A 12984-nucleotide genomic window follows, 5' to 3' on the forward strand; every position below is an offset into this window, starting at 1 on the left:
ATAATTTGCCCTTCCGCAATTAAAAATTTTCCTGTCCTCTCTGCTTCTATCCTTTTCCATGATAATGCTGAAGGTCAGGGAGCAGTGGTCACTGTCCCCCAGATGCTCACCCACTGAGAGATCTGTGACCTGACCTGGTTCGTTACCTAATACTAGATCTAGTATGACATTCTCCCTAGTCGGCCCGTCAACATACTGTGACAGGAATCCATCCTGGACACACTTAACAAACTCTGCCCCGTCCAAACCCTTGGAGCTAATCAGGTGCCAATCAATATTCGGGAAGTTAAAGTCACCCATGATAACAACCCTGTTATTTTTGCACCTTTCCAAAATCTGCCTCCCAATCTACTCCTCTGTGTCTGCTGCTACCAGGGGGCCTATAGAATATCCCCAATAGAGTAACTGCTCCCTTCCTGTTCCTGACTTCCACCCATACTGACTCAAAAGAGGATCCTGCTACATTATCCACCCTTTTTGTAGCTGTAATAATATCCCTGACTAGTAATGCCACCCCTCCTCCCCTTTTCCCCCCTTTCTATCCCTTTTAAAGCACTGAAATCCAGGAATATTGAGAATCCATTCCTACCCTGGTGCCAGCCAAGTCTCTGTAATGGCCACTACATCATAATTCCATGTATGTATCCAAGCTCTCAGTTCATCACCTCTGTTCCTGATGCTTCTTGCATTGAAGTACATACATTTCAGCCCTTCCACCTTACTGTCTTTACACCGTTTATTCTGCTTCTCTTTCCTCAAAGCCTCTCTGTATGTTAGAGCTGGCTTTACTCCATGCACTTCTTTCACTGCTCTATCGCTCCAGATCCCATCCCCCTTGCAAATTAGTTTAAATCCTCCCGATCCATGCTAGCAAACCTACCTGCAAGGATATTGCTCCCCCTCGAGTTCAGGTGCAACCTATCCAATCTGTACAGGTCCCACCTTCCCCAGAAGAGATCCCAATGATCTAAAAATCTAAAACCCTACTTCCTGCACCAACTCCTCAGCCACGCATTCAACTGCCATCTCCTCTAATTCTTACCATCACTGTCACGTAGCACTGGCAGCAATCCTGAGAATGCCACCCTTGAGGTCCTGTTCTTCAGCCTTCTGCCTGATTCCCGAAACTCACACTTCAGGACCTCATCCCTCTTCCTGACTATGTCATTGGTTCCAACATGTATCACGACTTCTGGCTGCTTTCCCTCTCGTACCAGCATGTCGCGCACCCGGTCAGAGACATCCCGGACCCTGGCACCCAGGAGGCAACAAACCGCCCTTCTCACGTCCACAAAATCTCCTGTCTGCTCCCCTGACTATAGAGTCTCCAATGATGACAGCTCTGCTCTTCTCCATCCCACCCTTCTGCACCACACGGACAGACTCAGTGCCAGAGGCCCTGCCACTGTGGCTCACATCTGGTTGGTCGTCCCTGCCAACAGTATCCAGGATGGTAAACTTATTATTCAGGGGAATGGCTACAGGGGTGCTCTGCACTACCTGTCTGCTCACCTTCGTTTTCCCCCCTCTGTACAGTACAGTAAGACACCTTTCATTTTGTACTTCAGTCCTCTGGCAGTGAAAGCCAACCTACCATTTCATTTCTTAATCGCTTACTGCACCTGAACACAAGCTTTAGAAGCGCTCTGTTTCTAGTGAACAATACAAGGATACTCATGCCAATATGGAAAAGGAAGGTGTAACAAAACATAGAACATAGAGTAGTACAGCACAGTACAGGCCCTTCGGCCCACAATGTTGTGCCGACCCTCAAACCTTGCCTCCCATATAAGTCCCCATCTTAAATTCCTCCATATACCTGATTAGTAGTCTCTCAAACTTCACTAGTGTATCTGCCTCCACCACTGACTCAGGCAGTGTATTCCACGCACCAACCACTCTCTGAGTGAAAAACCTTCCTCTAATATCCCCCTTGAACTTCCCACCCCTTACCTTAAAGCCATGTCCTCTTCTATTGAGCAGTGGTGCCCTGGGGAAGAGGCGCTGGTTATCCACTCTATCTATTCCTCTTATTATCTTGTACAGCTCTATCATGTCTCCTCTCATCCTCCTTCTCTCCAGAGAGTAAAGCCCTAGCTCCCTTAATCTCTGATCATAATGCATACTTTCTATTTAACCTCTTTATCACGAAGGATGATTGCATTTCTTACTTTAATAGCTAGAAGGTCCATTTTGTTGAATTGGAAAGAGATCAACCCTCCTACTGTATTTCATTGGTTTTCACAAACTATGGTGTGTTTGAATCTGGAGAAAATTAGAAGTGCAGTTTATGACCCTTCTATTAAGTTTGAAAAAATTTGGAGGCCATCTATTCAGCATTTTCATTTGATGTAATTTGATCATTTCCAAACTTGTTTTATTTCTCTGTACTGTTGTTGGAGGGGAGTGGAATCGTCGACACTGAGGTTTTCTTCTTCTCCATTTTTAAGTTGTTAGCTTTGCCCAAGTCTTTTAGTTTAGTTTAGTTGTTTTTTTTTCCTTTTGGGATGGGTTTTTTTTTCTTTTTCTTTTTCCTTTTTTTTTGCTTTACATTATCCGTGATCAGTTCTACATGTATGGGAGTTTTGGTAATTTCCACTATTTGGTTTTGCAATTACTCTTTTTTAAATGTAACAATGCATCTCATATTATCTGTATTATTGCTATGTTTTGTTTCTATATTTTGAAATTAATAAAAAGATTGAAAAAGAAAGAAAGATACTTTCTAAACCAGGCAACATCCTGGTAAATCTCCTCTGTAGCCTTTCCAATGCTTCCACATCCTTCCTATAGTGAGGTAACCAGGACTGGACACAGTGCTCCAAGTGTGGCCTAACCAGAGTTTTGTAGAGCTGCATCATTACATCGCGACTCTTAAACTCTATCCCTCGACTTATGAAAGCTAACACCCCATAAGCTTTCTTAACTACCCTATCCACCTGTGAGGCAACTTTCAGGGATCTGTGGACATGTACCCCGAGATCCCTCTACTCTGCCACACTACCAAGTATCCTGCCATTTACTTTGTACTCTGCCTTGGAGTTTGTCCTTCCAAAGTGTACCACCTCACACTTCTCCAGGTTGAACTCCATCTGCCAGTTCTCAGCCCACTCCTGCATCCTATCAATGTCTCTCTGCAATCTTTGACAATCCTCTACACTACCTACAACACCACCAACCTTTGTGTTGTCTGCAAACTTGCGAACCCACCCTTCTACCCCTACATCCAGGTCGTTAATAAAAATCACGAAAAGTAGAGGTCCCAGAACAGATCCTTGTGGGACACCACTAGTCACAATTCTCCAATCTGAATGTACTCCCTCCACCACCACCCTCTGCCTTCTGCAGGCAAGCCAATTCTGAATCCACCTGGCCAAACTTCCCTAGATCCCATGCCTTCTAACTTTCTGAATAAGCCTACCGTGTGGAACCTTGTCGAATGCCTTACTAAAATCCATATAGATCACATCCACTGCACTACCCTCATCTATATGCCTGGTCACTTCCTCAAAGAACTCTATCAGGCTTGTTAGGCACGATCTGCCCTTCACAAAGCCATGCTGACTGTCCCTGATCAGACCATGATTCTCTAAATGCCTATAGATCCTATCTCTAAGAAGCTTTTCCAACAGCTTTCCCACCACAGACATAAGGCTCACTGGTCTATAATTACCCGGACTATCCCTACTACCTTTTTTGAACAAGGGGACAACATTCGCCTTCCTCCGATCCTCGGATACCATTCCTGTGGACAACGAGGACATAAAGATCCTAGCCAGAGGCTCAGCAATCTCTTCTCTCGCCTCGTGGAGCAGCCTGGGGAATATTCCGTCAGGCCCTGGGGACTTATCCGTCCTAGTGTATTTTAACAACTCCAACACCTCCTCTCTCTTAATATCAACATACTCCAGAACATCAACCTGACTCATATTGTCCTCACCATCATCAAGTTCCCTCTCATTGGTGAATACTGAAGAGAAGTATTCATTGAGGACCTCGCTCACTTCCACAGCCTCCAGGCACATCTTCCCACCTTTATCTCTAATCGGTCCTACCTTCACTCCTGTCATCCTTTTGTTCTTCACATAATTGAAGAATGCCTTGGGGTTTTCCTTCACCCTACTCGCCAAGGCCTTCTCATGCCCCATTCTTGCTCTTCTCAGCCCCTTCTGAAGCTCCTTTCTTGCTACCCTATATTCCTCAATAGACACCTCTGATCCTTGCTCCTTAAACCTCATGTATGCTGCCTTCTTCCACCTGACTAGATTTTCCACCTCACTTGTCACCCTTGGTTCCTTCACCCTACCATTCTTTATCTTCCTCACCGGGACAAATTTATCCCTTACATTCTGCAAGAGATCTCTAAACATTGACCACATGTCCATAGTACATTTCCCTGCAAAAACATCATCCCAATTCACACCCGCAAGTTTTAGCCTTATAGCCTCATAATTTGCCTTTCCCCAATTAAAAAATTTTCCTGTCCTCTCTGATTCTATCCTTTTCCATGATAATGCTAAAGGCCAGGGAGCGGTGGTCACTGTCCCCCAGATGCTCACCCACTGAGAGATCTGTGACCTGACCCGGTTCATTACCTAGTACTGGATCTAGTATGGCATTACCCCTGGTCGGCCTGTCCACATACTGTGACAGGAATCTGTCCTGGACACACTTAACAAACTCTGCCCCATCTAAACCCTTGGAACTAATCAGGTGCCAATCAATATTAGGGAAGTTAAAGTCACCCATGATATTTTTGCACCTTTCCAAAATCTGCCTCCCAGTCTGATCCTTGGTATCTCTGCTGCTACCAGGGGGCCTATAGAATACCCCCAACAGAGTAACTGCTCCCTTCCTGTTCCTGATTTCCACACATACTGACTCAAAAGAGGATCCTGCTACATTATCCACGCTTTCTGTAGCTGTAATAGTATCCCTGACAGGAACAGGAATCACAGGGCATTCCAATCCATTATAAAAAAAAAATTAACACCTTTAATCAGGCTAAAAACACCTAGAATTAGGGAGTGTCGATATCTGAAATGATTGTCCACAGCCAAACAGAATCATCCCGAGTATAGTTAAATCCCAAAGGACAGACATTTTGGTGAATCTTAATTCTGAAAAATATGTGGTATATGCTGTGATTCCCTTTTTCAGATCGCATTCCAACTTATGTGCAGATTTCACAAAAATACCATCGTAACACCACCGATAAAGTTTACATAAAGGATTTAAATGTTATCTTTGATGTTAAGATCAACGACCCCAGCAATTACTTGAAAAATGCTGCTGTATCCTATAGTTGGAACTTTGGTGATGGGCATAAATCTGCATCAAAAAGCCCAACAATTATCCACAATTTTACCAAAACAGGGCACTTTAATCCCAGCTTGACTGTTAAAGCAACCATACCTGTTTCTTGTGATTCTATACCAACCACACAGAGGAGTACAACCAAACCAACCACTACAACTGAACCAACCACAACCGAACCAACCAGTACAACCAAACCAGCCAGCACAACCGAACCAACCAGTACAACCAAACCAGCCAGCACAACCGAACCAACCAGTACAACCAAACCAGCCACCACAACTGAACCAACTACTACAACAAAACTTACTACAATGACTAAGCTGTCCACTAGCCCTGAAGCTAACACTACAGTAAAATTGACAACCGCTGACCCACCTACGACACCTGAACTGACCACTGCAAATGAATCAGAGGTGACTGCTACCACCCTGAGCCCAACGACCAGTTCAGAGCCCACAAATGGTAAGTTTTGATGTTCATTCTTTTTTGAATAATAAATGTAGTAGTAAATGTTGTTTAGAAAAATTCTGGAATTGTGAACTCTTGTTTATTGGGTACTAATTGAAGGAAGTTATATTACTGTAGAGGTTTCTTTGCTGGTACATGTCGTCTTTGAAAGAAGATTGAAAAAGCTAATGGAATTAAACTAATAGAGAGCTTGGTAGGAAGTTGAAAAGCAGGACCTCGAGGGTGGTAATCTCAGGATTGCTACCTGTGCTAGGTGCCAGTGAGGGTAGGAATAGGATGCTCTGGAGGATAAACAAGTGGCTGAAGAACTGGTGTAGGGGGCAGGGTTTCAGATTTCAGGATCATTGGGACCTCTTCTGGGGCAGGTGGGACCTGTACAAGAGAGACGGGTTACACTTGAACTACAGGGGGACCAATATCCTTTCAGGGAGGTTTGTTAGTGCTATTGGGGAGGCTTTAAACTAGATGTGCAGGGGGATGGGAACCAGAGTGCCAGAGCTGACAGTGTGGCTGGGGTGAAAATAAATGATGTTAAAAGTTCAAGCAAATCCACTGATAGAAAGGTTGTGAGTGGTGGTAAAAATCTTCTGAGGTGTATATATTTCAATGCTAGGAGTATTGCGGGGAAGGCGGATGAGTTGAAGGCGTGGATTGACACGTGGAATTATGATGTTGTAGCAATTAGTGAAACTTGGCTACAGGAGGGGCAGGACTGGCAGCTTAGTATTCCAGGGTTCCGATGTTTCAGATGTGATCGAGGTAGAGGAATGAAAGGTGGGGGAGTAGCATTGCTTGTTAGGGAAAATATTACAGCAGTGCTCAGGCAGGACAGATTAGAGGGCTTGTCTACTGAGTCCTTATGGGTGGAGCTGAGAAACAGGAAAGGTATGGCCACATTAGTGGGATTGTATTACAGACCACCCAATAGTCAACGAGAATTGGAAGTGCAAATCTGCAGAGAGATAGCAGGCAACTGCAGGAAACAAAGTTCTGGTGGTAGGGGATTTTAATTTTCCATACATTGATTGGGACTCCCATACTGTTAGGGGTCTAGATGGGTTAGAGTTTGTAAAATGTGTTCAGGAAAGTTTTCTAAATCAATATATAGAGGGAACAACTAGAGGGGATGCAATATTGGATCTCCTATTAGGAAACGAGTTAGGGCAAGTGACGGAAGTCCGTGTAGGGGAGCACTTTGGTTCCAGTGATCATAACACCATTAGTTTCAACTTGATCATGGACAAGGATAGATCTGGTCCTAGGGTTGAGGTTCTGAACTGGAAGAAGGCCAAATTTGAAGAAATGAGAAAGGATCTAAAAAGCGTGGATTGGGACAGGTTGTTCTCTGGCAAAGATGTGATCGGTAGGTGGGAAGCCTTCAAAGGAGAAATTTTGAGAGTGCAGAGTTTGTCTGTTCCTGTCAGAATTAAAGGCAAAGTGAATAAGAATAAGGAACCTTGGTTCTCAAGGGATATTGCAACTCTGATAAAGAAGAAGAGGGAGTTGTATGACATGTATAGGAAACAGGGAGTAAATAAGGTGCTTGAGGAGTATAAGAAGTGCAAGAAAATACTTAAGAAAGAAATCAGGAGGGCTAAAAGAAGACATGAGGTTGCCTTGGCAGTCAAAGTGAAGGATAATCCAAAGAGCTTTTACAGGTATATTGAGAGCAAAAGGATTGTAAGGGATAAAATTGGTCCTCTTGAAGATCAGAGTGATCGGCTATGTGTGGAACCAAAGGAAATGGGGGAGATCTTAAATAGGTTTTTTGCGTCTGTATTTACTAAGGAAACTGGCATGAAGTCTATGGAATTAAGGGAAACAAGTAGTGAGATCATGGAAACTGTACAGATTGAAAAGGAGGAGGTGCTTGCTGTCTTGAGGAAAATTAAAGTGGATAAATCCCCGGGACCTGTCAAGGTGTTCCCTCGGACCTTGAAGGAGACTAGTGTTGAAATTGCGGGGGCCCTGGCAGAAATATTTAAAATGTCGCTGTCTACAGGTGAGGTGCAGAAGGATTGGAGAGTAGTTCATGTTGTTCCGTTGTTTAAAAAAGGATCGAAAAGTAATCCGGGAAATTATAGGCCGGTAAGTTTAACATCGGTAGTAGGTAAGTTATTGGAGGGAGTACTAAGAGACAGAATCTACAAGCATTTGGATAGACAGGGACTTATTAGGGAGAGTCAACATGGCTTTGTGCGTGGTAGGTCATGTTTGACCAATCTATTGGAGTTTTTCGAGAAGGTTACCAGGAAAGTGGATGAAGGGAAGGCAGTGGATATTGTCTGCATGGACTTCAGTAAGGCCTTTGACAAGGTCCCGCATGGGAGGTTAGTTAGGAAAATTCAGTTGCTAGGTATACATGGAGAGGTGGTAAATTGGATTAGACATTGGCTCAATGGAAGAAGCCAAAGAGTGGTAGTAGAGAATTGCTTCTCCGAGTGGAGGCCTGTGACTAGCGGTGTGCCACAGGGATCAGTGCTGGGTCCATTGTTATTCGTCATCTATATCAATGATCTGGATGATAATGTGGTTAATAAGAGGACATGGGTTAAGGGTGAGGGGGGAAAAGTTTAAAGGGAACATTGGGGGGAGGTCTTCACACAGAGAGTGGTGGGAGTATGGAATGAGCTGCCAGATGAGGTGGTAAATGCGGGTTATTTTTTAACATTTAAGAATAAATTGGACAGATACATGGATGGGAGGTGTATGGAGGGATATGGTCCGTGTGCAGGTCAGTGGGACTAGGCAGAAAATGGTTCGGCACAGCCAAGAAGGGCCAAAAGGCCTGTTTCTGTGCTGTAGTTTTTCTATGGTTTCTATGGAATTGGAATTTATGTTTTTTTTCCACCATAGCAACATGCTTATTATTAAAGTTATGGCAGATAAAGATGATATTTACCACAAGGCTTGAAATTTCCAAATGTTCTCAGCTATTTATGCTATTTCAAAAGAATAATTCTGATTTTTGGGTATTGCTCATGGTGAGTTCAAACCATGCCTAGTCTTCCTGGGTTAGGGAAGGCATAACTGGACTAAGCACATGGATTAAATTCTGTCCTCATTTTAAATTTATGCATTTTGCCATTTAAACTTTCTGTTACTGATTCTTTTATTTACTTAACAGCATCTACCTGTATAAACTCAAAACATATGCGTATACCAAAGCTGCACAGTGAAAAGGCAGTGGGACAATCTTACTTTAGCACTCATGTTAGAAATGTGGACAGACATTTATAAATTTCCAGGTGCATGATTTCATTCTAATGCTAATCACCCTAGTACAAATGTGAGTTGTGTGGAATTGGATGGGTATAGTTAAGAGGAAGAAGGGAGAGGAGACGAAAGAACAGCAGATGAAGAACGTGAAAGCTGAGGATGGATCAGTAAGAGAAGAAAGGGGACATGGAGAAGATTAGAAATGAGGAGGATGGTAGAAGGAGAGTGTTAAGTTTTGTAACTCCTGAAACTAATCGAAAGAAAAACACAGGAGCTGGGGATATGTGTCTACTCTTAGCTTTTCACTTAGTGAGGTGCTCACCTATGACATGGTGGTATAATGACGTATGCCATTCATGTACTTCTTACATATAACCCATATCGTATTATGTAAGCAAACAAAGAATGCTTAATCAAACAATATATTTATAATATTACTCAAATATTAAACACACAACACCTTCCCAGCTTAGCTACAAACTCCAACTCAATGTAGAATGCGTCTCAACTCAAATATGTAATGTATTGCTGTCTAGTCATTATGTATACACACACACGTACACATTATGCTATATAATATAACTACTATATAAACATATATCCACAGCAGAGCAAATTTTAAGTTGTCCCATTCAGGCCTAAAGATTTGATTGCTGTGGAGATTTCTTACTCTTGTGGGATAAAGTCTTTCCTGAAGGGGGGTGAGTCACTCTGCTTGCCAGGTGAGACTTCTGCCTGTGACACAATCTCAGGTTCCAGGGCCTCCTTTGTGGTGGTTGTAGGAGTTGACTTTGAGGACTGCAGGACATGGTTCTGACAGCTTGAGTCACCTTTCTTCCCTAACAATAGACTCTTCTCTCCTCAACTGATCAGTTGTCATCTCCAGACCAGTTTCTTGGCATTCAAGGTGAGGTGGTAAATTGGATTAGACATCAGCTTTGTGGGAGAAGCCAGAGAGTGGTAGTAGATTGTTAGCTCTCTGACTGGAGGCCTGTGACTGGTAGAGTGCTGCAGCGATCAGTGCTGAGTCCATTGTTGTTTGTCATCTATATCAATGATTTGGATGATAATGTGGTTAACTGGATCAGCAAATTTGTGGATGACACCAAGATTGGGTGTGTAGTGGACAATGAGGAAGACCTTAGCCTTCACCCTGCTTTATGTTGCTGGATCCTGGACTTCCTGTCAGATCACTGACAGGTGATAAGAGTGGGCTCCCTCACCTCTGCTCCTCTGACCCTCAACACAGGAGCCCCTCAGGGCTGTGTCCTAAGCCCCCTCCTTTACTCTCTGTATACCCATGACTGTACCGCCACCCACAGCTTCAATCTGCTAATTAAATTTGCTGACGATACTACATCGATTGGCCTTATCTCAAATAACAATGAGGCAGCCTACAGGGAAGAAGTCATCACGCTGACACAGTGGTGTCAAGAAAACAACCTCTTCCTAAATGTCACAAAGGAGCTGGTTGTGTACTACAGGAGGAATGGAGACAGGCTATCCCCTATTGACACCAATGGATCTGGGGATGAGAGGGTGAACAGCTTTAAGTTCCTCGGCATAAACATCACTGAGGATCTCATGTGGTCTGTACACACCAGCTGTGTGGTGAAAAAGGCACAACAGCGCTTCTTTCACATCAGACAGTTGAGGAAGTTTGGTGTGGGCCCCCAAATCCTAAGAACTTTCTACAGGGGCACAACTGAGAGCATCCTGACTGGCTGCATCACTGCCTGGTATGGGAACTGTACTTCCCTCAATCGCAGGACTCTGTAGAGAGTGGTGCGGACAGCCCAGTGCATCTGTAATTGTGAACTTCATATAATTCAGGATATTTACAAAGACAGGTGAGTAAAAAGGGTCCATAGGATTATTGGGACCTGAGTCAACCCAACCACAAACTGTTCCAGCTGCTACCATCTGGGAAACAGTACCGCAGCATAAAAGCCAGGACCAACAGGCTCCAGGACAGCTTCCACCAGGTCATCAGACTGATTAATTCACGCTGATTCAATTGTATTTCTATATTATATAGACTGTCCTGTTGTACATACTATTTATTATAAATTACTATAAATTGCACATTGTGCATTTAGATGGAGACGTAATGTAAAGATTTTTACTCCTCATGTATATGAAGGATGTAAGTAATAAAGTCAATTCAATTCAATTCAATATCAGAGCTTGCAGAGGGATCTGGACTAGCTGGAAAAATGGGTTGAAGAATGGCATTTAGAATTTTGTCCTTAGTTACTGGGTTGAGGATAAGGCTGCATCTTAACTGGGGGTTCTCAGTGATTAGATTGCACCTTCCTTTAGAATTATGGAGTGTAGAGATTCACTTTGTTCACACTATTGAAGAGTAGACTTAGGAGGAGTATTGAGGATTATTAAAGAAACAGTTGTGTTATGCTTGAACTGCAGACCGATTCTGGGTAGAATGAATACAAAATGAATGAATCAAATAATGAAAAACTCTGGCTAAATTAATGAAATTTCCATTTAAAGGGTGTAAAGGAATTTTTAAAAAGACGTGAGTATGAAAATAGATATACAAGATGGTGAGCAGTATTGAAAAAGTTGCACAATATCTCCTCCAAATTGAAGGCTGTTGAAGCACCATTGACATCCAGTAAATATGGTCAAACCTTAAGACCATAAGACATTGGAGCAGAATTAGGCCATTCAACCCATCGAGTCTGCCCCCACCATTCCATCATGGAGGACCCCGGATCCCATTCAATCCCATACACCTGCCTTCTCACCATGTCCTTTGATGCCTGACCAATCGAGAAACAATCAACTTCCTCCTTAAATATACACATGGACTTGGCCTCCACCGCAGTCTGTGGCAGAGCATTCCACAGATACACCACACTCTGGCTAAAAAAAACTCCTCCTTACCTCTGTTCTAAAAGGTCGCCCCTCAATTTTGAGGCTACGTACTCTAGTTCTGGATACCCCACCACAGGATACATCCTCTTCACATCCACCCTATCTAGCCCTTTGAACATTCAGTAGATTTCAATGAGAAACTCCCCCCTCCTCCAACATTCTGCTAAATTCCAGTGAGTACAGGCCCAAAGCTGCCAAATGTTTCTCATATGTTAACCCCTTCATTCCCAGAATCATCCTCGTGAACCTCCTCAGGACTCTCAATGACAACACATCCTTTCTGAGATATGGGACCCAAAACTGTTGACAATGCCTGACTAGTGTTTTATAAAGGCTCAGCATTATCTCCTTGATTTTATATTCTATTTCCCTTAAAATAAATGCCAACATTGCATTTGTCTTCTTTATCACACTCAACCTGTAAATTAACCTTCTGGGAGTCTTGCATGAGGACTACTAAGTCTCTCTGCACCTCCGATGTTTGAACCTTCTTCTCATTTAGATAATAGTCCGCATTTATTGTTCCTTTTATGAAAATGTATGAGGATACATTTCCCAACACTGTTTTCCATCTGCCACTTTTTTGCCCATTCTTCCAATTTGTTTAAGCCCTGCTCGCTGCCCACTCACTGCCTCCTGCCTGTGAGTCATTCCTCTATACATGCCAGTGTCTTTCTTGTAACACCATAGGATTTTACCTTGTTAAGCAGCCTCATGTGTGGCACCTTATCAAATGCCTTCTGAAAATCCAAGTAAATGACATCCACTGCCTCTTCTTTGTCCACCCTGCTTGTTACTTACTCAAAGAGCTCTAACAGATATAGAAACATAGAAAACCTACAGCACAACACAGGCCCTTCAGCCCACAATGCTGTGCTGAACATGTACTTACTTGGAAATTACCTAGGGTTACCCATAGCTCTCTATTTTCTAAGTTCCATGTATCTATCCAGGAGTCTCTTAAAAGACCCTATTGTATCCGCCTCCACCACTCTCGCCTCAGCCCATTCTATACACTCACCACTCCTTGCGTAAAAAACTTACCCCTGACATCTCCTCTGTACCTACTCCCCAGCACCC

General features: G+C 43.3%; 1 protein-coding gene across 1 annotated transcript in view; it reads left to right on the forward strand.

The window, feature by feature from the left end:
• Window positions 1-12984, forward strand: part of gpnmb (glycoprotein (transmembrane) nmb) — a gene marked incomplete at its 3' end in the record, with an annotated part of 89480 nt that overhangs the window by 41468 nt on the left and 35028 nt on the right. The window contains exon 6 of the mRNA XM_072282985.1: window positions 5161-5781. Coding sequence (XP_072139086.1) covers window positions 5161-5781 — 621 coding nt within the window. The remainder of the gene's footprint in view (window positions 1-5160; window positions 5782-12984) is intronic.

Source organism: Mobula birostris, chromosome 19 (genome assembly GCF_030028105.1).
Source record: "Mobula birostris isolate sMobBir1 chromosome 19, sMobBir1.hap1, whole genome shotgun sequence".
Taxonomy (NCBI): domain Eukaryota; kingdom Metazoa; phylum Chordata; class Chondrichthyes; order Myliobatiformes; family Myliobatidae; genus Mobula; species Mobula birostris.